This window comes from Pelodiscus sinensis, unplaced genomic scaffold (genome assembly GCF_049634645.1).
Source record: "Pelodiscus sinensis isolate JC-2024 unplaced genomic scaffold, ASM4963464v1 ctg34, whole genome shotgun sequence".
In the NCBI taxonomy this organism is placed as follows: domain Eukaryota; kingdom Metazoa; phylum Chordata; order Testudines; family Trionychidae; genus Pelodiscus; species Pelodiscus sinensis.
Genome location: NW_027465849.1, coordinates 7228901 through 7254496, shown reverse-complemented (window position 1 = coordinate 7254496; position 25596 = coordinate 7228901). Strand labels below are relative to the sequence as shown.

At 55.4% G+C, this 25596-nt stretch overlaps 2 protein-coding genes across 3 annotated transcripts in view; one reads left to right on the top strand and one right to left on the bottom strand.

The window, feature by feature from the left end:
* Positions 1-1315: 1315 nt before the first annotated feature.
* Positions 1316-7183, bottom strand: NKPD1 (NTPase KAP family P-loop domain containing 1). The gene is made up of 3 exons (XM_075915393.1): positions 7048-7183; positions 5011-5142; positions 1316-3510 (listed from the first exon to the last, which is right to left on the bottom strand). The coding sequence occupies exons 1-3, from the start codon at positions 7163-7165 to the stop codon at positions 1802-1804; spliced, it is 1959 nt and encodes a 652-aa protein (XP_075771508.1). The 5' UTR covers positions 7166-7183; the 3' UTR covers positions 1316-1801.
* The window catches only part of LOC102456182 (galectin-4-like), a 51918-nt gene continuing 32526 nt past the window's right edge, over positions 6205-25596 (top strand). For both annotated transcript variants that reach the window (XM_075915400.1, XM_075915399.1), the window contains exon 1: positions 6205-6225. In XM_075915400.1, the coding sequence (XP_075771515.1) occupies positions 6220-6225 (6 nt within the window). In that variant the 5' untranslated portion in view covers positions 6205-6219. The remainder of the gene's footprint in view (positions 6226-25596) is intronic.

Genomic DNA, 25596 nt, shown 5'->3' with positions numbered 1-25596 from the left:
TAAAGGGGGCCTGGTCAGCGTTTCCCAGTTTAGGCCCTGGTACATTGCGGCCAGGTCTACACTAGACCTGGAAGGTCGGCTTAAGCCGAGCTTGGCACAGTCCCCATTGTGGGAGGCCGACAGGAGCAATCGCACCCTTCGGCTTCCCTTACTCCTCACACAAGCAGGACTATTGGCCGCCGGCGGGGCCGCCCTCTGAGTTTGATTTAGCAGGTCTTAACTAGACCCACTAAATCAAACTCTGGCAGATCGATCGTGGCATTGTCGATCTTCCGTCTAGTGAAGACCTGACCAGCCAGAGCCCTGTAAACTGGCCTGAGTATACATGAGAATTAGGATCAGTTACTGCCCATGTGCACACCTCACATCTGGTCACGGTCAAGTTCTACTTAATTCAAGATCAAGGAGAGCCAGGCTGTAGAGAGGCAGCCAAGGGAGTGGTTTTGGCCCAGTGTTTACAATACAATAAGGAACTTGATGTTTGTCCAGAGCCTGATTTTGAAAAGTTGCTTCCAAGCACACATGTGCAATCCCCTACAAGGATTGGGAGCAAAATACTATCGCACATAAATAGCGAGGGAGATGTTTTCAAAAGCGGGTCCTGACTTTTGCTGCCTCAAGTTTTGGGTGCCCCGCTAAAAACCCCTGAAACAGCATCGGAATTAATGCCGGCTTTTGCTGTGTGGCTATGGCTGACAAGCAGGGGGTAGGACTATGGGGCTAAGCTGAACCCACAATGATCTGGGCCATCTCGCTTAAAAATGGCGACTTGGTTTGCTACTTGGGCTCAGAGGAGCACTGTGTACTCTCAAACATAAGAGCTGGCACCACTTGCGTCAGAGCTGGGGAAACGGCTCCTGGCTTGCCTGGATCTGGCCCCTGAGGCTCAGGGCTGCCCCCCAGCACTGGGGAGGCTGTGCTGGTGCTCCAGTCCCCATGTTGCCCCTCGGTGGGGCTGAAGTGCCCAAAATCTACTAGCCTGGGCCCTCCCAAGCTCTGGTGCGTGGGGAATGTGGGGAGCGTCTTTCTCCTCAGTCGCGGGCCACGTCAGTGCGGGGTTCTTTCTTTTCACTTGTGTGCGGCCCCCGACTGATTTTTCTGTGGGTTAGCAGCCCCCGGCCCAAAAAAGATTCCCCGCCCCTGATTTAAGTAGGATTTGACTTAACTACGTGGCTGAAAACGTAGTCAATACGTAACATTCGCAAATATGCAGGTGGACTCGAACCTGCGCCCTCTGGAGCTTAGTGCACGCGCCTCTACCTGAGGGTTGCTCAACTATGTAGCCCTGGGGGCCACAAGGATACCGAGGCACATGCCGAGGGCCACAACTTAAATGTGGTTGTATATTCGTGCAAATATATGCAAATAGCTTCTTTCACACTGACAGGCATAAATACAATGCATTTCCCACAATGCCTTGGTGCTCCTGGCACCTTCTCCCTGGGGGCTAGAAATGCTGACCCCCTGGACCCGTCTGTTCCAGCCAGCCCGTCTGCTCCCTGGGAGAGGCCGTGCCGGCATGGAGCGTGTTCTCAGGGGAGGCCACGTTCAACGGATCCCACCCACGGTCTCGCCCAAACCGCCCTGCTCTCCGTCATGAGCTAAAAGCCAGCTGGCTGTTAATTAAGGCTGGAGAGCAGGTTCCTTATTCTCTCGGGAAGTGATCTCGGTGCCTCACCCCCAGCTGGTGTAGACACAGAAGCACCACGCGGCTTTTCCTCGAGCTACCCCATGGTTTATAGACCGTAACGTCTTCCTTTCCTCCGTTCCAAGGTCAATAACCCAAGTCTTTTCCTGCGGTTTAACTGCATTCCTCCACGCGGGAACACTGCACCCCCTTACACACGGGGACAGACCGCGCGGGTGACGCAGCGCCGCCTGTCTCGTAGGCCTTGTTCAGCGAATTCAGCCCTCGCACCAGTCCCAGCTTGTGCCGGATGGAATGGTCCAGGTTGATGGTGGCCTTTAGAAAGACGTTGGCCTCGTGCACCGTGAACGGGAAATCCTTAGCCAAGAACATCTGGAAGAGTTCCGAGTCCCCGTCCAAGGCAAGGATGTTCTGGAGGTCTTTGTGCATGGAGTATAGCTCTCTGCAGTTTTCCACAAAGATTCCCCACAGGAGTCGATTCCTGAACTCCTCCTCCCACGGCCGCATCTGCTGCCGGTCCTCAAGACACTGCAACACCCAGCTCAAGCGGCAGGGCCACTGGTTCGCCAGGACCACCCATGCAGCCACGGCCCTGGCAGACATGGTATGTCTCATAACGTTCTGCTGCAGCAGGAGCCGGATGGTGATGGGGACTGTGTTGACGATCCTCCTCATTTGGATAATGCTGTCGGGGATGTATTTGTGGAGACAATCGGCAGCGTCGTGGAGGGAATAAAAGGCTTCGTGAATGTACCTCACGGCTTGGGCGTCGATTTGGCTTTGGTCCAGCTCACCAGGCGACTCCATCTCGACCAGCTGTATCGTTTTCCCCTTCACGCTCCGGACACCCCGTTCCACGTTTCGGGTGATGATCTTATACATCAGGTCCTCCCGGCTCTGCACGGCGTCCTGCAGCTGCTGCAGCTTGGACTTGGTGCCCATCTCGGGGATGGAGAAAGGCAAGGTGACCGTGCGGTTCAGGAAGAGGTACCCGTTGTCGGCCATCCCTTTCATGCAGCTGGTTTGCTCCAGGCACGAGGCAATGATGCTGGGATCCACCACCAGGATGAAAATGAAGGGGGCGTGCGTGTCGGAGAGCAAAGTGTTTATGGCGTTCAGCACCCCGACCACCCGCTCCGGGTAGCACATGTCCAGGCTGGTGATTTCCAGGACGATGCGTAGCCGCCGCCTCTGGTAGATCTCCATGTAATACACGAAGCTGGTCAGCATCTCGATTTCCTTCTTCACTTCGCTCATGAAGCCCAGGTGGCTGCTGAACTTCTGGCTGTCCGTCATCCTCTCGATCCTCTGCTTCTGGCTGACCACGATGTTCTTCGCCACCGAGAAAACGGTCATCAAGATTCCCGAGCCGGACAGGGTGGTGGTGGCGCTGCCGATGGCCGTGAGCGCGCTGCTGTCTTTGACCCCCGGGACGAGGAGCGCCACTAACAGCAGGCTGAGGCCGACCAGCAGGACGAAAATGAGGCCTCCTAACACCAGGCAGGTCCGCTTGTTGAGGAGCCATTCCTCCTGGCAAAAGCCGGAGGCGAATATGGGCCTTTTCCCCATCACATGGTAAAAGCTCAGCGGCAGGGCCCCGAAGTGCGTGCGGATGCTGTGGCAGAGCGTGGTGACCAGCCCTGCCCACAGTTTGTCGCTGCCGGCGTATTGCCAAGCGCTAAAGCGGATGAAGATGAACTGAATGTTCTCCCTCCGGAGGTGGACCTCGGTGATGACGGGCTGGTAGAAGGTCAGATACCATAGGAGAAGGACGTAGCCCCAGCCTTTGGGTCGCCTTGGCTTTTGGTGTGATTTTCTCCGCTCCTCTTCTTCCCGCCGAAGGGATTCTTCGAGCATGTAGGCTAGAGAAACAGAAAAACCCCCAACTGGTTACCAATGTCCTCTCTAATTTTTTTCCACCCCGGTGCGGAATAATTTTTATGTGCACCACAGCATGTGCAGATGTGCACCACCTATAGCAGGGGTGGCCAATCCGAGGCTTGCAAGCCACATGCGGCTCTCCCCACCCCCCCTGGGTGCAGCTCGCGAAGCCCTCCCCGTGGCTCGAAAGCCGTCCCCGTGTCCCCAAAAACGTCTCTCTCCTCCCGGCTCTCTGTGCTGACCTGGGTAGGGGAGCCATCCTGCGCGGCCATGAAAGCTGCAGAAATAAGGATGACGGCAGGTGGCAGGAGGCAGGAACCTGCTATGGCCAAAAAGCCTCAAAACGAGTTTAAAGGGGCAGAGCCTTTTTTTTAAGGGTTTTTGTTTGTTTGTTTGTTTTTGTTCGACAACTTTGCCCCCGCTCTTTGCGCTGGATCCACTGCTATCTTGGCTCTTTGCCCAGAATGGGTTGGCCACACCTCACCTATCCAAACACAGGCTGCCGGCCGTGGGTGCTCTGCTAATGAACTGGGCGGCAGGCACTGTAAATAAGAAGCAGGCAGCGTTGTCTGCAAAGTGTCGTGCTGATTTGGTTTTTTGCGTGCGGCGATGTAAACTAAATTCGCCATTTGCACATTGCGCCGTCGCAGGACAGCGAGCGCCCCGCCGTACGTGCAGGAGGCGAATTAGAAACGTCTCGGGTTTCTCGTTTCTACGGTGCCGACGTTTGTAATAAGAATAAGAAAATAAAGTGAGTGCCCTTCGCTTTGGGAACTCCTCCTCCGACTCCCAGCAGGAGACTTGCTGAGGATCGGGACCCTGCGAAGCTCCATGCTTGGATACCCATGGCACTTGCTTCTGAGCACGCTACCAGATGCCTCGGAGCTGGACTCTGAAGTGGTTCGGGTACCAGTCACACAGCGACTGGCTCCCTGCTGGGTTGGTAGGAGGTGAGGGGGTCCTCTCACTCCCCCGGCAGCCTGCCTGGTGCCGGCCTGCCATGCTCCACCCATAGGCAACGCGTGGTAGCACCCGGGAGGTGCACCGCCCCCCCGGCACCCTGCCAAAATCTAACGGAGGTGCATTAGGGATGGAAAAACGGGGAACAAATATTAACCGTGTAGCCAATGCAACTTTTTATCGGTTACACGGTTAACTGCTCCCATGGCTGCCGTGGCTTCCGGACCCGTGGGGCTCCCAGTGGCTCCCGGCCCCACAGGGCTCCCAGTGGCTCCCGGCCCCACAGGACTGCTGGGACCATCACTCCCGACCTCGTGGGGCTGCTGGGGCTGTCAGGATCTTCAGTTCAACTCTTCTCTTCCTAAGTCTCCTCCTCACGCCCCATCCTGTCCCTCCAGTGACTCGCCCAGCCCCCTCGCTCTGCAGGCCCCAGTGGCCTGTCCCCCCCGGGGGGTCTGGCCTGTCTGCCAGCACCTGTACTCCTGCAAGGGGACACCCCAGAGCCTCCCCCGGGAGCCCACCTGTAATGCGGTCCAGCAGCGAGTGAAATCGGCTCCCGAAGGGGCAGTAGAAGCCGATGGTGACGGGCGTGGAGGTGTGCAGCAGGGTCTTGGAGAGGCAGCTGCAGTAAATGTCATCTTCCGTCAGAAAATCTGGGGAGGAGGAGACATCCGTGAGCACAGAGGAATAAACGCGTCTGCCCCCCCAAAATGCCTGCACGTAGGGCAATGGGAGGAGAGATGTCCGGCGACACCCCCAGGTGGCAGAGCGGGTACAGTTGGCTCCGACCCCTCCCGCCCTGGAACCTCCCCCCTTCCAGCGCTGGAGACGTGCCAGCAGCGGAGGGGCAGACAGGGAGAGGGGCAGGAGCACAAAGGGGCGTGGCAATCCCTACGTGGGGCGTGGCCCCTAAGGAGGCCCAGCCAATCGGGCGGCACTAAAATGGGTCTCCTTGGCAGCTCCCCAGGTTGGGGTGTCCTGCATAAATGGCTGAATGAATTAGCGAGTAGACCAGCCCGGGAGACAGACGGAGACCACAAACAAAAGATAACGAAGCCTGATCATAAACATCAACGGATCACTGGGGGGGGGGACCCCCAAACAAACACACACGGGCAGCAGCACGACCCTCGAAACCCACAGACTCCAATGGGCTCCCACAAGTACAAGACGGGGAGATCTTGCCGTGACATTTTGGGTTTGGTCCTGCCAGGCAGGCCTCGCCGGAGCCTTGAATTGCTCCTCCCTCCTGCTCTGTCGCACTTGGCCAATAAGATTGACTTGAGCCACGACAGACCAGTAACTATAAATTATCTGCAGGCTTTTGTGTGTGTGTGGGGTGGGGTGGGGTGGGGTGTGTGTGTGCGTGTGGGGGGGTGTAAATGCATCGGCTGCCTTTTCAGACTGTATTTTTAATAACCACGGCACTGAGCCTCTCCCCCTGTATCGCCGGGTGTATCAACCCCGCACTGGGCCTGATGGAGTTACCCTGGCTCAGCTGGCTGAGGAAGCCCCGCCCCCACAGCCGTACTGGGCATGCTCCAGCTGGAGGCCGGCTATAAAAGCCTCTGGAGCTGCTCAGTTAGGGCCCCCGGCCGCTGGGGAAGGACCTGCCACAGGAGCGCCTGGGGAGGGAGCACCAATGGACCACACAGCGATGGCCAGGCTGAGAGGGACGGCAGGGGAAGCCCCCGGAGCGGAGCGGAGGGACGGAGCGAGCTGCGTATCGGATGCGGGTAGGAAGTCGCCCAGGGCGGGAACTGCTCCCCGAGAGCTCGGCGTGTTGTGGTAGGATTCCCCCCTGAGCTAGCACTGCCAACAGGGCCTTGGGCCCCCATCCCCCCCACGGATACCCCCGTGTGCGGGAGCTTTGCTCATTGTGTATGGACTCTGTGGCCGCAGGGCTGTACTACCTGGAATATGGGTGGGGGGTGCATACGGACTGAGGCCACTGGGCCGTACTACCCTGAATACAGGGGGAGTGTATACAGACTGAGGTCACTGGGCCGTACTACCCTGAATACAGGGGGAGTGTATACAGACTGAGGTCACTGGGCCGTACTACCCTGAATACAGGGGGTGTATATATAGACTGAGGTCACTGGGCCGTACTACCCTGAATAAGGGTGGAGTGTATACAGACTGAGGTCACTGGGCCGTACTGCCCTGAATACAAGGGGGAGTGTATACAGACTGAGGCCGCTGGGCTGTACTACCCTGAATACAGGGGGAGTGTATATGGATTGAGGCCGCTGGGCCGTACTACCCTGAATACGGGAGGAGTGCATATGGACTGAGGCCGTTGTGCTGTGCTGTGCTGTGTATCAGTCCTGTAGCTGCTACGCCATGTGACCCTGAACGCAAGGGGGTGATGTTTTGCCCTGAGCCCAGGTTGCCGTACATAGACTTGGTGGCTTATCTCGAACTGAGTCTCAGGGGCCGCAGTAGATTTTTGCTGCCCTCCAGTAGGCGCACAAGGTGAAAAAGACCCCGTGTGCGTCTCATCAGCATAACCCCTCCACCACCAAGAGGCAGGGTCTCTGCGTCGGGCGATTTACCTTTGTGGCTGGTTTCCTGGTCCAGGGAGTAACTCTGCCCCTTTGAACCTTTACCCCCAAATCCAGCTGGTCCCTCAACATCTTCTAAGCACGACGTTTCTTCGTCACTGGAGCACATGGGAGTTGGAGCAGGAGACCTGTCCAGCAGACTTCCCAGGAGGCCGAGGACTGGGGGAAAGAACAATCCTGGGGGTTAGTTTAGTAGCTGCCTCCATCCCTAATCCGTAAGGGAGCACGTGTGGGAACGAGACGTCGGCGAGCTGGAGGAGCAGTAAGTAGCATTACAAGGGAAGAGAGAGACGGGGCCCTACCAAACTCACCTTCCTTCCTGGTCAATTTCACATCCACAGGGCTTTAAAATGGGTCAGTTTCACCAGATCAGAGGTTTGCATTTGAAAGCGGGGTGGTGACCGTGGGGGTCACGACCCAGAATGGTAGCAGCTGGGGGGGAGGACGGCAGAGTTATTGGGAGGGGGGGGGAATCCCGAACTTGCCAACCTGCTTTCGGTGCTGCCTCGGCAGCAGCCTGGAGAAAAGATCTCGGAGTCACTGTGGCGAGTTCTCTGCAAACAGCCCCCAAAAGCCAACAGAACGTGGGGAATCATTAAAAAAGGGATAGAGCCCAAGACGGACCATCTTACTACCTCTGTGTAAATCCATGGGACGCCCACAGCTGGAATACGGCGCACAGAGGTGGTCACCTCGTTTAAAAAAGATCTGTTGGCATTGGAAAAGGTTCAGACATACGGACAGGGCCGGCAGTGCTGGCAGGGGGGAGGGGTGGGAACTGAGCTGGGGGACACACGGACAGGGCCGGCAGTGCTGGGGGGGAGGGAGCTGGGCTGGGGGACACACGGACAGGGCTGGCAGTGCTGGGGGGGGGAGCTGGGCTGGGGGACACACGGACAGGGCCGGCAGTGCTGGGCGGGGAGGGAGCTAGGCTGGGGGACACACAGACAGGGCCAGCAGTGCTGGGGGGGGAGCTGGGCTGGGGGACACACGGACAGGGCCGGCAGTGCTGGGGGGGGGGGAGCTGGGCTGGGGGACACACAGACAGGGCCGGCAGTGCTGGGGGGGGGGGAGCTGGGCTGGGGGACACACGGACAGGGCCGGCAGTGCTGGGGGGGGGGAGCTGGGCTGGAGGACACACAGACAGGGCCGGCAGTGCGGGGTTGTTACCCCTCTGGATCGAGGGAGTCCACTGATGCATCCATACACTGCAGGGCATCCCCTGTGGCCTGCCTCTTGCTCCGGCATGACTCCATCTCCTCTCCCCATTGGCGTAAGGCCCTGCCGGCGGGAGCAGCACTGCCTTCCCCACGCTGGCTTCCTGCGTGTGTCATAACCGCGCCCGGCTCTGAGTGCCGGTGCGGGGACAGGCCTGTCCATCCCAGAGCCGGGCAGCTGGCCTATGGTGCTTCGCACATGGGACTGTGATGACACATGGCTCCTGGAGGCCTCCACGCCCTGTGGGGTGTGTCCATTGCATCAGCATCCTGCAGCCCTCCGTTTCCTGTTCCTTCCGTCGGCGCTGGGAGTGCGCTCACAAGCCCTGTTCCGCGGCGCCGAGCGGGGAAAACGGGCCGTGCTAAACCAATGCGGTTGATGGACCAAAAGGCCCCCCGTGGGCCCAGTGCAAAGTGGGGGGGGGCAGCTTTTGGGCATTTGCTTTTTGGAAGGGGTTGCTGGATAAGGGGCAGCTCATGCATTCTGGGAACGTTCGCCATGGAAAAGAGAAAAGGGGTGGGGCTTGAGAGAAAAGGGGTGGGGCTTAAGAGAAAAGGGGTGGGACTAAGAGCAGTCAATCCTTAGTGCCTCCCAGACGGTGGCACCCCCCCCGCTCTGAGCCGCGTAGAGCGGCTCTTTGGCAGCAATTCAAAGGGCCCGGGGCCCCGGCCAACTTCTACTGTCACAATAACTACAGCAAAGCCCAGTCGCCCCGGGGATCTTTCTTTCTTCAGGCTCCGGGGCCATCTCCTTCCGCCCCTCGTCAGCTTGTGTGTTTCAGTAGCTCTCTACTCAGCAGTGACTTTTCCATGGCGAACGTTCCCGGAAAGCACGAGCAGCCCCGTATCGAGCAACCGCTTCCAAAAAGCAAATGCCCAAACCGAGACAGAAACCCTCTGAGTATCCCATTTCCAAGCGCCACGGCCGTCGGACAGGAGCTTCCCCAGCCAAGGCCGCTGACTAGAAACAGCATCCACCGTGACCCTGCAAGGGGGTTTGGATTTCGACGCCTCTCGCCCAACCTTTCCGGTTGACCTGTGGCCCCTGAAGGACGACCAGGTGTCTTTGGGCATAAGCTGGCGTGGGCAAAAAGCCCTGTTCAGCAGGGAGGCGGTACAACCACTTAAGACGCCGTCCACCGCGTCAGACCCATTGCGGGATCGCTTAAAAACGGCCTCCGCTTGGTTCCCCAAGCCGGGACCGGGAGGTGGCCACCAAGATGCCCCCAGGAGAAGCTGCGGGGTAGGAAACATCGAAGAATATTTCTTGGCTCATTGAGCAAAGCTTCATCTCTCTCTCTCAACCCCCTCTCCTCTAACCCTAACCCTAACCCTAACTATAATGGAGTTATAAAATGGCAGAGACTCCTCCACGGAGTTGCCCCGGTGGGCCCTTACCTTAGACTCAGGTCTGAGACGTCTCTGTGCTTTTCAGTGGCGCGCTCGGTGCTTCTCTTCACGGTTTTTTCTTCCCACTTTTCTCTCTTCTGGTTCTGATCATGTTCCGGCTGCTCTTCTGAATGGCTACATCCTTGCAAGCTGGCTTCTTTCGTCTAATTACTATCGCGCCTTGTTTTCCCCCTGGGGAATTCGATGACACACATCTGGCAGAGGTTCAAAGGAAAAGAATCCTCGGGAAGGAATTAATTAACTGGGGAGCAGGTCGAAATTCCGGCAGAGCCAGCCGAGCGCACCAAGCCCTGAACTTGAGTCAGCAGACAGAAATGTGGCCATTAGGGGACCTGCAATCAAGAGCACGCTGCTATGTTTGGATGCCTGGTTCGGCCTGCTCCCTGTCCTCCAACCATTTATCCCCTGCGACCTCTGGCCGGGGCGGGGAGAATTAACTGGAGTTGCGAGACTGGAGAACAGGGGCCGTTTGTCACCAGCGAATTGGGGTAATGAACAAGAGGAATTGGAATTGCTCGTTGCGACAGTCCCCTTTGGGGTGTGAGCCCCCGCCCGAGTCCGGGTCAAGGGCCCTGCGAGCCTGACGGCCGACTTGTGACAGTCCCCTTTGGGGTGTGAACCCCCCCCTCCCGAGTCCGGGTCGAGGGCCCTGCAAGCCTGACGGCCGACTTGTGACAGTCCCCTTTGGGGTGTGAACCCCCCCCCCCCCGAGTCCAGGTCGAGGGCCCTGCGAGCCTGACTGCCGACTTGTGACAGTCCCCTTTGGGGTGTGAACCCCCCCCCCCCGAGTCCAGGTTGAGGGCCCTGCGAGCCTGACTGTCCACTGTTTTCCCCTTTCGGTAATCTTCCGGGGTCCGTTCCTGGTGACCTGAGGGCTTCGTGCTCCCTCCCAGGTTTTGCCTTGCCACCTCCTCACTGGGGTGGGGGTGAAGGGGGACTTGGCCCCCCAGCCCGGGGCCCTAAGTACAGGGTCGACATTTCCCTGTACGGCTGACAGGGTGCATTCCCGTAACGTGTCAGCCCACAGGTGTCACAAGGACCCTGTCCCGGCCTGCTTCCTTCCCCCCACAAGCCCCGGGGTTTTCGGCTCCAGCCCTCCTGCGCCTACCATGGTTCCAGATGTCTGGGCCTCGGTCGGTCCTCGGGGGTGCTGAACTGGGGGACAGAGTCAGGGCCAGGGGCGCTGAACGGGGGGACACACAGTCAGGGCCGGGGGCGCTGAACTGGGGGACAGAGTCAGGGCTGGGGGCGCTGAACGGGGGGACACACAGTCAGGGCCGGGGGCGCTGAACTGGGGGACAGAGTCAGGGCCAGGGGCGCTGAACTGGGGGACACACAGTCAGGGCCAGGGGCGCTGAACTGGGGGACAGAGTCAGGGCCGGGGGCGCTGAACTGGGGGACAGAGTCAGGGCCAGGGGCGCTGAACTGGGGGACACACAGACAGGGCCGGGGGCGCTGAACTGAGGGTCACACAGACAGGGCCGGGGGCGCTGAACTCAGGGGCGCTGAACTCGGGGGACAGAGTCAGGGCCGGGGGCGCTGAACGGGGGGACACACAGACAGGGCCGGGGGCGCTGAACTCGGGGGCGCTGAACTCGGGGGACAGAGTCAGGGCCGGGGGTGCTGAACGGGGGGACACACAGACAGGGCCGGGGGCGCTGAACTGGGGGACAGAGTCAGGGCCGGGGGTGCTGAACGGGGGGACAGAGTCAGGGCTGGGGGTGCTGAACTGGGGGACACAGACAGGATCGGCGGTGCAGGGTTGTTACTCATCTGGACTGGGGGTCCCCAGTGATGCTTCCCCTCAATATAGGGTGGCCCCTTTGGACTCTGCCTCTTGTAGCCCTGGATGGGAATGTTAAAAACAAAGGGCTATCGCCTATTTAGAAAGGATAAAATGGGCAAAAGGGGAGGGGCACTGCAGGGGCGATGGGGGGAGGGACAAAGGGTCATGTGTCCCCTCAAACTCTGGGTCAGGGGGGAGGGAGGGCAAAGGGCCGGCAGCCAGCAGTGTCTACGGAAAAGTTATTTACTTGTTCCCATAACACAAGAACTACGGGTCACCCAATGAAATGAACAGGCAGCAGGTTTAAAACAAACAAAAGGAAGTTTTTCCTCACTCAGCGCACAGTCAACCTGTGGAACTCCTCGCCAGAGGATATTGTGAAGGCCAGGACTTTAATAGGGTTCAAGAAAGAGCTAAATAGATTCACGGAGGTTAGGTCCATCAATGGCTATTAGCCAGGATGGGTAGGGACGGTGTCCCTGGCCTCTGTTTGTCTGGAAATGGGTGACAGGGGAGGATCACATGCTCTGTTCGCTCCCTCTGGGGCCCTTGGCATTGGCCACTGTCGGCCGACAAGACACTGGCAGGATGGACCTCTGGTCTGGCCGCTCTGATGTTCTTCTGTCCATTGGCCAGTTTGGGGAAACACTCCAGGCCCCACACTTTGGTCTGACCTGCCCTTGCACTCACCTTCAATGGGAAGTGGCGTGACCCGGCCCCATCCTGTTCCATTTCCCCGGCTCCCAGCCATGTCCTTTGGGGGAGGAGCCTTGGGGGAAGGCATAGAGTGGGGGCGGGGCAGGAGTGGGCCAGGGGGTGGGGTGGGACAAAGCGAGGCCCGGTTGGGGGGAGTTATCCCAGACCGTGCACCCTCCCAGGGAGGGCCCTTCCCGGGGCGAGGGATGGCGTGGGGAGGAGTCCCGAGGGAGGGGTCCCTCTCCAGCAGGGGCCACTGGAGCATTGAACCTCAAAAATATTTCCGAGTCCCTGATAAGTCCCAAGAAAATGACTTTGAAGGCCCCTGGAGCCCTGTCCTGATAAAGCATCAGACGGGAGTTTAGCTGCTGTCTGCTCCAGAGTACCACATGACACTAGGCAACAGGACAATCCGCTCCTTGCCCGCCTCACATCCGCCCATGTGCGGAATACATTTTGTTCTGTGCACAAAGGCCCGTGCGAATGTGCACCACCGGGAGGAACCAAAAGCCGAGCAGTGATCATGGGGAACTCCTTTGTGAGTGACACACAGGGGATGTCTCATACTGCCCGGAAAAAAACATCCATGGAATTTCGACATCTCCTTGAGGACGATTTCCTAGCCCAAGAGGAATTGTTCCATTGAGGGCGGGGAAATTCTCCTAGACCTTCTCTGGACAGGGGAAAAGGAACCAAACACAGAACTAAGAATTAGTGACCACTCGGGGAAAAATCCTGACTTTAATCGTATTTATAACGAGCAAACAGAAGGGACACCAGGCCACTGAGGGGACGTCTAACACTGTGCGGCTATTTCGCACTCTGAAATAGCACATCTACACTGCAGGGAAGCCTCAATGTGAGTCTGAGGCAGGCTCCCTTAATGTAGACGTACGCTCACAATTTAAAGACCCAGCAGGCAGTGGGGAGGAATAACTTAGAATGGCTCTGGGAAGGGCTATTCCAAAATAGCAGCAGTGGAGCATCTACATACATCTTATTCCGAAATACTGATTTCAGAAGAGGCGTTATTCCTTGTAGAATGAGGTTTACAGACTTTGGAACAAGTCCCCCGTTTCCTCCAGCTCCAGGGGGGCTGGAGTGCCCACATGGGGTCCCCCAATGCTGGGGGAGGCCCTTAGCCTTGGGGGTCAGATCCAGGCATCCCAGAGGCTGCCTCCAGCGGAATGTGGCTGCCCCCCATGCCTGCCTTCCTGGTGCTCCTGGCTGGGGAGGCTGGAACCATGTGACTTCCTCTCCTTCCCGGTGCTTGGGGAGCCACGCTGTGTGCACACGCCCCCTCACCTCTTTCCCTCCCCAGTGCACTGGAGTGCTCGGTGTGCTGCCCTGCCTCCTTCCCTCTCTATGGGGGCGGGGCCTCAGCAGAGGGGGTGTGGCTGCAGGTGGGGTTGGGGGCCCCAGCTGTGCCAACCCCCCACGCACAAGCCTGCAAGTCAGAGAGATACACTGCAAATCCATGTTGAGCCTGGTATGTTCAGCGGAGTTGGTGGTGTTTGTTTAGTTGCCTGGTAATCTGCTTTGATCTGTTTGCTAACCCTTAGAATCCCTTGAAATCGAGCTTCTGCAATTATTCAACTTGGTTGTGCTTTGTCCAAACGAACGAGTTTGACTGATGTGCTTGGAAATTGTTGCTCAAAGGCCAGTGGCTGTTTGCATCCCCTCCCCACATTGAAGGGGGGTTGGACCAGGGCAGGACGATACAGGTCTGGGGTAGTAGGCGGAGAAACGGGTGTTCATTTTGCCTGTAGCCTCTCTTGTGTGACATCAGGCAGTGGCTGGCCAGCCTGCATGTAACCGCAGCTGGGTGTGTCCCTACCGGTGTGAATGCTGGCGGAAGTGTCGGACCGGGACCAGGTTTGCAGTTGGTCCGAGCAGCACGGTGCATAGAGGGAACCCAGGTTGGTGAGTTAGAGGGCTAAGTGATACTCAGTTTCAGGTGACACCCTGGCAGGGACTCATCCCAGGATGATCCTTCGATATTGACGGAGCCTTGAGAAGTCCTGCAGAGAGCAAGATTTTTTCGGAGGACACCTTGCTGGGGGACAGACCACAGACCGATTCACCGTTGCTGCTCAGGTTCCGAGAGCAGCTGCCGACTGTTTCAGAGCCCGAGAAAAATATCCCCGTGGTTATAGCCACCTGCTGTGTCCTGTATAATATTTGTGAGGTCATGGGAGAATTTGCTGTACAAGGGGTGCTGCTGTCTGCTCAGTTTGACTAGCCAAACAGTAATGCACTGTGGTCAAAGCAATGCCTATTGTGGCTAACCCCTTACCTCTATCCCAGACCCCTATTCATTCTTACATATCCCAGCATTTTTCTGTGGGTCAGTGGCCTCTGACCCCCAAAAGGGACCTTACCCGTGAATTATAAGGAGCTACAGCCTCCCGGATCTCTCCACATGCAAACCCGCCCAGCATGCTTTCTGGTCCTCTGGAGAAAGGCATCGCTGAAAATTGCAGGACATGGTGGACAGACCAGAAACTACGGAGCTTCTCCAGGTACATGCAGGTCTCCTTCATATTCACAGAGCTACCAAGCCATATCGCCTTCAGCCAAAGACCACACCCCTCTTCAAGGGAGCAAAAAGCCTTTCTGAACCCAAACACAGCAGGAAGAGAGTCAGGAAGAGAGTCACCCGTGCCCAGCTGAACTGGGAGCATGCCCCCTCGTCCCAGGACTGGGAGAAGTTGGCGAGGCAGCGAGGAGCCGAGGATGCACTAGCTCAGGCCATCGCACAAGGGGGCTGGACTCAGACCCTCACCTTTCCCCTGGGTCGCAACGTTCCCTCTAATCTGATCCATCCATGTGCGGAATAAATTTTCGATGTGCATCAAGGCCTGGATTCTACCTGGTGTTGCAATCTGGGGGCCCGTTAGGAACAGTGTGGTAATTGCTGCACGTCGGTGCCTATCTCGGTGGGAGTGTAGCTGGTAGTATTTGGGTACTATGTGGTGACGTGCCCTTGGAGCACGCGTGGTCCTACCACACTCCACTCCGGGGCTACGTCTAGACTGGCATGATTTTGCGCAAATGCTTTTAACGGAAAAGTTTTTCCGTTAAAAGCATTTGCGCAAAAGCGCATCTAGATTGGCGCGGGTGCTTTTGCGCAAAAGCATCCGTGGCCAGTCTAGACGCGATTTTGCGCAAGAAAGCCCCGATTGCCATTTTCGCCATCGGGGCTTTTTTACACAAAACAGTTCTTCCCTGTCTACACTGGCCCTCTTGTGCAAAAACATTTGCGCAAGAGGGCTTATCCCTGAGCGGGAGCGTCCTAGTATTTGCACAAGAACACTGACAATCTTACATGAGATCGTCAGTGTTCTTGCGCAAATTCAAGCGGCCAGTGTAGACAGCTGGCAAGTTGCCAGTCTTGCCAGTCTAGACGCACCCCAGGAGAGAAGCAGCAAAGGTGGGTCCGCCTGGTTTGCCTCGAAAAGCAGCCGGGAAGTAGCCAATCAGAACCCATCTGCCCCAGTTAAAAGGAGCTGCGGAGGCTGAGCAGGTCAGTTGCTGGCTGGGACCAGAAGAGTGAGGAAAGGGAGGAGTGAGGGTGAAGAGGAAGGGAAGTGACTACACAGGAAGTGACCTCCGAATACCAACAATAACGAGGGTTGCCAGGTAACCGGTTTTCGCCTGGACAGTCTGTTTATTGCGTCTTCTGTCTAGTAAAAAAACCCAGAAAATACCAGAAACGTCTGGAAAATGTATTTTCGGTTGTTCTCGGACGGAAGGCCATCAGGGACATTTTTCCCTACTGCATCTGGTGGGGGTGGGGGGAGTGGGGAGCGCGGGAATTTAAAGGCACAGCAACCTTTTTTTTTTTTTTTTTTGTGAAAGTCGCTGGCAACCCTAGCAACAACTATTGCAGGAAGCAGTCCTCGGCTGCTTTTTGTAGGGTCAGGACCGGAATAGTAGGTGGGCCCATGTTCCCTCCCTCCCTAACAGGGTGACCTGAACCCCAAAAGGAAGGACTATGGCTTGTTTAGAAGCCCACGTGAAATGTGGGACTTAAAGAGTCTGGTGTGAGGAAGCTCTGGGTACACTGCTCTATACCAGGGCAGACACAAACTTAACGCTAGCCCAGAAGGGGCCGAGGATGGAGCCTAGAGACCAGGCTAAAGATTGTAACAAGGGCAGAGGGACAGGCCCTGTTGGACCTATTATGCTGGAAGGGATACCTTCTTGTGTGCACCTCCTGATAAGGGCAACAGCCAACAGGGGCCCACGATGAGCAGAGGGAATGAAATGTTGTCTCCGATGTTCTGTCTCATCTTTTCTATCCCTTCATGGGATGTTTTGCCCCCATTCATGTGCGGAATAAATGTTGTTACATGCACCGAGGCAGGTCTGAATGTGCACCACCAGTAGAAACACAAAACCTAGCTCTTGCTCTTCATGTGGGCAGCGTTTGAATCCCTCGGGACTGGTCACACAAGCGCACAACTTGAAAGAAACCCTGGTTTGCACGCCACCGACAGGAGGGGCTCACGAGAGGTGAGCGCGCACCCTTCCATCCCTGCGTACATTTGACAACTACGCTGTTTAGGCACCGGTCCCGTGGGGGTGGAGCACATACCGGAGCTTTACTTTCATTGCCAGGCAGGGAACAGAGAGAGCCTGGAGCATGAAGCTTGGTGTGAGATCTGATGCCTCAGACCAGGTAGTAAAACAGTTGCTCACAAGTTCACAGGCCAGTACGTGAACTTGGCACTGTTGTTGCAAGCGCACTAGACCTGACACCAAAGATTAATGTAAATCTATTCCAGCTACATCCCAGTCTAGTACAGCATGAGACTGTTTGTTTGACAAAACAGTGAACAGGGATGCTTTGTCCAAGGTATCAGGAACAAGGGGAGGTAGCAAACAGATGTCTTGAAATACGGAAGGTGCTTTGTGTGGTATATTCATTTTTTGCCTCCGCCTAATAATTGTGGGGTACCAGCGTTCCTTGTAAGTGGCGTGCTTGTGCAGGAGAGAGCCCAGTGCTGCCAAACAATTAGCAGAGCATCCGCAGCTTGGCTTTTTTCCTCCTGGTGGTGCACACGCCTCGGTGTACATAATTTATTCTGCACATGGAGCACAAAAGGGGAACAATTTACGGACAGACACATTTTTGTACGGACATAATTTTTATACTATAATAAGACGACATAAATGTCCAAAAGTGAAAAGTAATCGTTGTCGTTCACACATCGTAAGAACAATATGCTATTTAACTCGCTTTCATGTAGTGAGTCATGGTCCTGGAAGTTTTCCATTTTGTGAGCATACATCCGAACCCTGACAACTAAACTAAAACATCCAATTTCCGCTGCTCCGCAGTAAAATGGCTGAAAGCAGCACAGAAGAAATTGAATTGCTATAGAATAATTGCTGTTTTTTGAAATTTTTATTGCACTTTTACAAAATGTACGGACACCTACATTTTTTTACAGATTTTACAGACATGTCCAATCTCGGCTCATTTTTTATGGACTGGCCGTAAATTGATTGATGGTTGGGAATCCGGGCACATCTGCACCTGGATGGAAAAGAGTCGAGGGAACGTGGCTTCTTATCCGCTTGTCCAGCTGACGGGGGGCCGCAGAACGTCCCGCTGCTAGCTGAGCTGCGTGTATTGTAATGGTCCCACTTTTGTTACTACACCTGTAACCACACAGCCAGCGTACTAGGACCGTGCTCTGTTTACACTAAATCTGGCCGAGTGCCCTTGCCGCTAAATAATGCCTGTGATCTTTCTTTATGAGTAACAATTCAATTAACATGCCACACGACTTCCTAATAACATTGACAATTCAAGGACAGAATGAGAAACAAGGCGCAGCGTAACCAGCTTTGGGCTGGGTAGGTCTGCTGAATCAGCCGGTGGACAACCCCGCCAGGCCTGGTCTACCGCGTGTTGTAAGTGAGCAAAGAACGACTCACGTCTAAGAGTTTTATTCAGTTATGCAAACAGCACCTGACAAAGGAAAACAAACAAGCTGAAGAACATACTGCAGGTGGAGCCTCTCAGGTCTGGCACCCTCAGGATCTGACCGGGGCAGAACCGGAGAATTTGCCAAATCACGGGCGGTCGATAATGTCTAGCAGCATTGCCAACACTTCCACGGCTTGCCGGGCTCTTAGCAGACATTTGGGGGGTTAATTTGAGCGAAATAACAGCACAGAGCCAGGACTGGGGGCTGCAAACAAACTTTATGGGACCACAGGGAACTTGGCCGTGCTAAGTGGACATGCGGCGTGCTCAAATCATGCCGGACTAGAGACAGAGGTTCCATCTGGAGTAAATATATTTTCACTTCATTTTTTGGCACCTATGATGGGATGGGGAGAACCCATAAGAACGGCCGTACTGGGTCAGACCAAAGCTCCTTCTAGCCCAGTATCCTGTCTACCGACAGTGGCCAGCAGCAGGTGCCCCAGAGAGGGTGGACCGAAGACAACGATCAAGCAATTTGTCTCCTGCCATCTCTCTCCAGCCTCTGACAAACAGAGGCCAAGGACACCATTTTATCCCCTGGCTAATAGCCTTTTATGGACCTAACCTCAATGAAATTATCCAGCTTCTCTTTAAACTCTATTATAGTCCTAGCCTTCACAGCCTCCTCTGGCAAGGAGTTCCACAGGTTGACTACACGCTGTGTGAAGAACTTTCTTTTATTAGTTTTAAACCTGCTACCCATTAAAACCCATCCCGTGTGGGGTGAGTTCACCCCATCCTTCGAGCTGCCCTCTGTCTCTAGGCTGTGAGACCTAATGGCTACAGTCAGTCGAGTTGCCCTGCACTGCAAGGCCCAATGGCCAGAGTCTATGTAATTGCAGGGCATTAGGGTCTCATGACTTGCCTCTGCAGGGCAGGGAGGCCTAACAGCCAGAGTCCATAGCGATAGCCTGGGACCCACGGACCCATCCACAACGTGGCTCGTTCCTCCCTCGGCTGCTTCCTACTGGGATGCTCCCGGTGGCGACAGTCTGTGCATCTTGGGGGTCGCCAGCTTCCTCGGCGGGTACAGCCCCCTGTTGCGCAGACCTCCCTCCGCAGCGAGCTAGGCATCTACTTGGCTCTCGGTGCCTCCGGCTTCCTCGGTCCAGGGAGTCCTAACCGCTCCCAGGTGGAAGCCAGCAGGGAGCCTCCTTCCCCGCCCGTGGTCCGTCCACGCTGAGCTGGGCTGCTCACTTTTATGCTGGTGCTACACCTGGAGCATGCCCAGTAGGGATGTGGGGGCGTGGCTTCTTCCTCCCACAGGGTGTCGTTAACCCTTCCCCAGCTGGCGCAGGGAGAGTTTGCTCCATACAGCACTGTCGGAGAACCAGGGAATGGTTGGAGAAAGCGAAGAAGGAAGAGGAGATGAAGGGGGGAGAGGAGAGAGGTCTATAAAATCATGACAGGCTGGAGAAAGCGAAGAAGGAAAAGTTATTTACTTGTTTCCGTAACATAAGAACTAGGGGTCACCCAATGAAATGAATAGGTAGCTGGTTTAAAACAAACAGAAGGAAGTTTTTCTTCACTCAGCGCTCCGTTAACCTGTGGAACTCCTTGCCAGAGGATGTGGTGAAGGCCAGGACTTTACCAGGGTTCAAAAAAGAACTAAATACATTCATGGAGGAGAGCCAAGGATGGGGTCCCTAGCCTCTGTTTGTCAGAGGCTGGAAATGGACGACAGGAGAAAAATCACATGAGGATTCCCAGTTCTGTTCACTTCCTCTGGGACACCTGGCACTGGCCGCTATTGCAAGTCAGGACACTGGGCTAGATGGACCTTTGGTCGGATCCAGTGTGGCCGGTCTTAGGGTCCCTCACCCCTCTCCTCGCAAAGTCAAGCCCTGCATTTGCAAGTTTCTTTCTGCTAACTCTGTGCCCCTTTCTTTGGAACGAGGTAGCACACTCCTGCTTGTCTGTACTCCCACCACGCCACCCACCTTGGCAGGCATATTTTCGCTCTGCCTGCATTTCGTACTGGCGCTGGGTCTCAAATTCGGTTGATTCCCCCACTGCCGCTCGCAATGCAGGAGGAAAGGGCTTTGACATGGGCGGGTTTCTCTCCCGTTCCGGCTGGCTGGGAGGGGAGCGTCCCTTAGGACTTGCTTCTGCGTATCACCCTTTGTTTCCTTTTTCACATGCATGTCTGATAGGGAACATAAGCCGGCGGCCACTGTAAATACAGCCAAGTGCTGCGGTGGAGAGGAAAGGTTGGGCGCTGAGGCTGGCGAGCCTGCGGGAGTTCTTCTTTTGCAAGCAGTAGAGCTGGGAATTTTTGGAGGGTTCCGTCAGGAAGGGCCCGGAGACCCCGGCAATGCTCTGAAGTATTCAGGGGTGGAGGTGTGTCTGTCGCCCCCAGTGCAGAGAGCACGGAGGTCTACAGGAAGGCAGGGGTGAGGTCTTGGCTCTCAGCGGCCCTGGGTGCAGGGGTGGAGCCTCAGGCAGAAGGAACTGGACTGGGGGCTTGCCCATCGCGTGTTTTCAGGGCGCTGATCCACACACGGCAGGATCAGAGAAGACTGCCTCCTGCTAAGGGCAGGAACTGATGAGGGCCCCCTGAGAAGGAACTAAGAGAAAAGGTCAATGTATGAATAAGGACCCCCTCCCCCCAAAAGGCGGAAGGAAGCGTTTAAGACGTATTTCTGCTTCTAGCAGCTGAGAAAAAACAGAAGCCCCAAATGTACCGTGGGTTTGTTTTAAAACCTCACGGTAAATATTCAGCGAGACTCATGATTTCTAGGCCGGATTCTTAATATTTGGGGGATGGTGTATGTGACGGACCCCCCCCCCCATGCTTTATGAAATGGACTTATGGACATGAACAGAGCTTGACAAATCAGTGTATCTACTCGCCCGTGGTGAATAGATTTCTGCCGGTCGCCCCATTCACCGGTGGTGTGCGCATGCGCAATGCGGGTCTGGCGTATGCGCGGCGCGGGGCTGGTGAATGGATTTCGCTGCGGTTTGTCGTCCCCTGGACATGAATATCCATAACTCAAAGGTGCTTTGAGCGAATTATTTTGTGTAACCCACTGACCTTCATGTCACAATCTGCTGGTTCTGTTTGTCTTCCTTGATGTATGTATCATTTTGGGGTGTAACATTAGACACATGGGCTGTGTCTAGACTGGACAGCTTTTCCGGAAAATCAGCTGCTTTTCCGGAAAAACTTGCCAGTTGTTTACACTGGCCGCTTGAATTTCTGCAAAAGCACTGACGATCTCATGTAAGATTGTCAGTGTTCTTGCGGAAATACTATGCTGCTCCCGTTCGGGCAAAAGTCCTTTTGCGCAAAGCTTTTGCGCAAAAGGGCCAGCGTAGACAACTCAGATTTGTTTTCCGCAAAAAAGCCCCGATCGCGAAAATGGCAATCGGGGCTTTTTTTGCGGAAAAGCGCGTCTAGATCGGCACGGACGCTTTTCCTCAAAAAGTGCTTTTGCGGAAAAGCGTCCGTGCCGATCTAGACGCTCTTTTCCAAAAATGCTTTTAACGGAAAACTTTTCCGTTAAAAGCATTTCCGGAAAATCCTGCCAGTCTAGACGTAGCCATGGAGTGGGGAATACTTTGTGGGTTTCAAATGTATGAACGAGAGACGTGGAGGGTGTTACCTGCAGCTATCGCTTTTATCCTTCAGTCTGAGCAGTGGTTGGTAGGGAGGGGCTTCAATTCTTTAACAAAAAGAATACGAGAGGAGAGGAGAGGCTTTGGGCTGGGCTGCACCGGAAGGAAGGCGCCTGGGTGGGGAAACAGCCCTGGGTTGGAAGGGAAGCTGGTTTTAGGGTGAGTGTGAAGAGTTTGTGCTCAGGTTTCATGTAGAATGAGCCAAGCGGTTTTGTTTCTTTTGATTTGTATCTTACTTTGCTCTGCCCGGTCTCACTTCTCACCGCTTCATCATCACTTATCTTTGTATTTTCGATCAAACGCAGTGTAAATAATTATTACCTGGGGGAGGGGGGGAACCAGCGTGCACCCCCCCCCTTTCATTGTTAAAGGGGGATTACCTGATTGCTTGGGGTCTGCTACCACACTCTAAACTGCCCTCTCCTTGGACCTGAAACGATTCAGCGTCTGTACTGCTTCTGGGTGGGGGCAGAGACTGCAGCTTGGGGCCTCGGCAGCAGGACCGGGCGGTGAGGAACCCCAGAGAGCAGGAAGGTGAGTGGCAGGGGGCGTGTCAGCACCCCAGGAGGCCCCCCCGAGGGGTCACATGTGACTGCCCCCCGTCACAGTGTAGAAAGATACAACCACCGCTTCAGAGGCGAGAAATCTGCCGTCTTGTCGATTACATCGAGTTTCACTTTCCACCCCCGTCGGAGTGATAATGGTGCTTTTATTGCATCCGTGGGACGTCTTGAAAGCCACACGGGCCGGCTGAGACGGCGCGGTGATAACGCTGCCGGGGCGGGGCCTGTTCTGGCAGCTGGGGCCGGGACCGGGTCCTGCCGCATGGCAGCGGAGGGGCGGCATCGGCTCCAGCGAACGGGACACGCCGCATGGCTAGGGAGAGGGGGGTTCTGCTGCAGCAGCCGGGACCATGTGTGTGTTAATAAATCGGGCACCACGGTGGCCCACATCCAAACCAGCACCCGGTAGTGGTGCACCTGCCCAAACGCGTTCCTCTCGTGGTTGGAAAATCTTTGAGCGAACGCTGGTTGGAACTTCCAGACTTTATTTCCTCGGCTGATTAACCTTCCAGCTTCCATTCTTGCAGCAACACATCCCCGGGGCCTGACTCGAATGGATCCACTCACCGATTTATGTCACCCTCTGCAAATAAGCCAGCATGGGCAGTTATCTGCTTTGCCACATCCGTCCGAGAGGGGGAATTGAAACTGGACTCCGACATCTCCAGCAAGGGACTAAAGTTCATAAGGGTGGAGGCGCCAGCTGTTTGGTCTCGTCCTGTCTCCATTTGGCCAGAACTCTGGTTACCTCAGCATAGAGACATGACCAAGGCCGACTGTCCCTGTCAGCGTTTCAGGGTTAACTGGACGTTTGACTCTCAGCCTGGCCTTCTTTCAGGGCACCAACGTAAAGGATTCAGGCTTCCTAACCATCACCTCTCCCAGGTGGAGACCAATCCTCCCTCTCAGTTTTTCCATCCATGTGCGGAATAAATTTAGTCATGTGCACCAAGGTGTGTGTGTGGATGTGCACCACCAGTAGAAACACATGCTTTGGCTCTGGGCAAGGTGGGTGCTCTGCTAGTCAGCTGGGTGCCATCTGAATCTCTCCTGGGTGCCCGCACAAATGCACAGCTTACAGGGAACACTGGTGGAGACCCTCACACGGTCTGTCCCACCAGGATGAGTTTCTCCACCTCACTGTAATGTCCCCAGCAGGCCTGGCTGAGGTGCCTGTGGCTAATCTTCCCCCAGGGGTTACACCAAATATCCTTCACAAAGCCAACTACACTGGTGCCGACTCTGTGGTGCTCCGGGGCTGGAGAACACACAGAGAAAACTGGGTGGGTGCTGACCAGTGCCTCCCAACTGCTGGTGGGCCGCACAGATCAGCATTGGCTCCTCCAGCCCCACACGATCAGCTGTTTGGTGGCATTTGGGAGGCGCTGGGGTGGGAGAAAGTGGAGCAGGGGCAGGGATGTGGCACGTTCAGGGGGAGGGGCAGAACTGGGCAGGAAGAGGCAGGGTGAGGTTGGGTGACAGGAGAGGGATCACCTGTTGTGTTCCCTCCCTCTGGGGCATCTGGTACGGGCCACTGTTGGCCGGCAGGACACTGGACTGGATGGCCCTTTGGTCTGACCCAGTGGGGCTGCTCTTATGTTCTTAACAGGGAAGAAAAGGCGAAGAGAGGGCGGAGCGGGGTGGGAAAGGTGGGGGTGGGACCTGCAGGAAAGTGGTGGAATGGGAGGGGGCCTGGGACAGAGCCAGGTGTGGAAAGTCAGAGCACGCGGCGTAATAATTTATTCTTAGGACAAAAGCATCACAGGGGAAGTATATAAATGTTCCCGTACACCTGCTAAAACTTTACTGTTTTCTTGTCCAGGGAGTCGGCCGGCTCTTAAGAGCCTCCATTGGTCTTATGAGGCCTTCGTAAGCCAACATTTCTCCAGCCCTTCTAAGAGGGCTGGGCCTGTTTGCTGCATCAGAAGAAGGCCGTGTGTCAGTCCAAGTAGCCTTTTCATACCGAAAACCCGTCCTTTGTCGGTTAGTCTCGGAGGACCCAACACGAGTCAGTCTTTGCAAACTACCCTCGCAGTGGTACTTCTGTGGGGTGGTTTACAGTTTCAGTTACTAGCCGTAACCAACTCACCCCCCACCAAAGTTTTTAGTTCCTGATAAGGGTGTGGTGATAGTTCCTCCCTGGATTTGCATATAATTCCTGGTCAGCAACGGTACATTTCAACGATTCATCAACCCAGTGCAATCGGATCTGCCAAACCTACTGCAACCAAATAGGCAGCAGGTTTCAAACAAACAAAAGGACATTTTTCTTCACTCAGTGCACAGTCAACCTGTGGAACTCCTCGCCGGGGGATGTGGTGAAGGCCAGGACTTTGACAGGGTTCAAAAAAGAGCTAGATAAATTCATGGAGGTTAAGTCCATGAATGGCTATTAGCCAGGAGGGGTAATAGCCTGACTCTTGCTCTCTTGTTAACAAGACCAAGATGGCTGCACACAAATTCCCTTATTCCCTTTTCCTGCCTCCACAGAGGTTAAGTCCATGAATGGCTAAGTCTGTGGCCTGACAACGTGAGATCTGTAATTAGACGCTGCCTTTGCCCCTCGCCTCCATACGGAGATAAGGGTAGAACGCTGACTCTGGCAGGGACCTTGAGATAAGGAGCATCTGAGTGGAACTAAATAACTGTTAGCCATTGGTGTTTGTAATGGGAAGGAGACTAATTGTTATTGTTATTATATATAATAGACAGTATATAAACTGCTTCATAATTGCTTGTATTCGAAGATCTGCCTCGGGGGCGGGGGGGGCTTCCCCCCCTGTCCGAACCAGTTTTTCCCTTGCTGCAGCTCGTAATAAAACTGCCTCTGGCTACTTGTTGCTTACAAACTCAGAGTGAGGACAGTGTTTTCTTCCACACCTCCATGAATTTATCTAGCTCTTTTTTGAACCCTGTCAAAGTCCTGGCCTACACCACATCCCCCGGCGAGGAGTTCCACAGGTTGACTGTGCGCTGAGTGAAGAAAAAATGTCCTTTTGTTTGTTTGAAACCTGCTGCCTATTTGGTTGCAGTAGGTTTGGCAGATCCGATTGCACTGGGTTGATGAATCGTTGAAATGTACCGTTGCTGACCAGGAATTATATGCAAATCTAGGGAGGAACTCTCATGTTATAGTCCTACCTATAACTCGATGACCTCTCGAGGTCCCTTCCAGTCCTATTATTCTATGATTCTACCCTTCACAGCCTCCTCAGGCAAGGAGTTCCACAGGTTGTGTGCGCT

Bases quoted from the DNA above. Each gene is read 5' to 3' on its own strand.
- NKPD1 (XM_075915393.1), bottom strand. From the start codon at position 7,165: ATGTGCTCCAGTGACGAAGAAACGTCGTGCTTAGAAGATGTTGAGGGA. The intron at 5,143-7,047 runs GTAAATCGCCCG...CCTCCTCCCCAG, and splicing joins CCAGGAAACCAGCCACAAAG to ATTTTCTGACGGAAGATGAC. The intron at 3,511-5,010 runs GTGGGCTCCCGG...CTGTTTCTCTAG, and splicing joins GCTGCTGGACCGCATTACAG to CCTACATGCTCGAAGAATCC.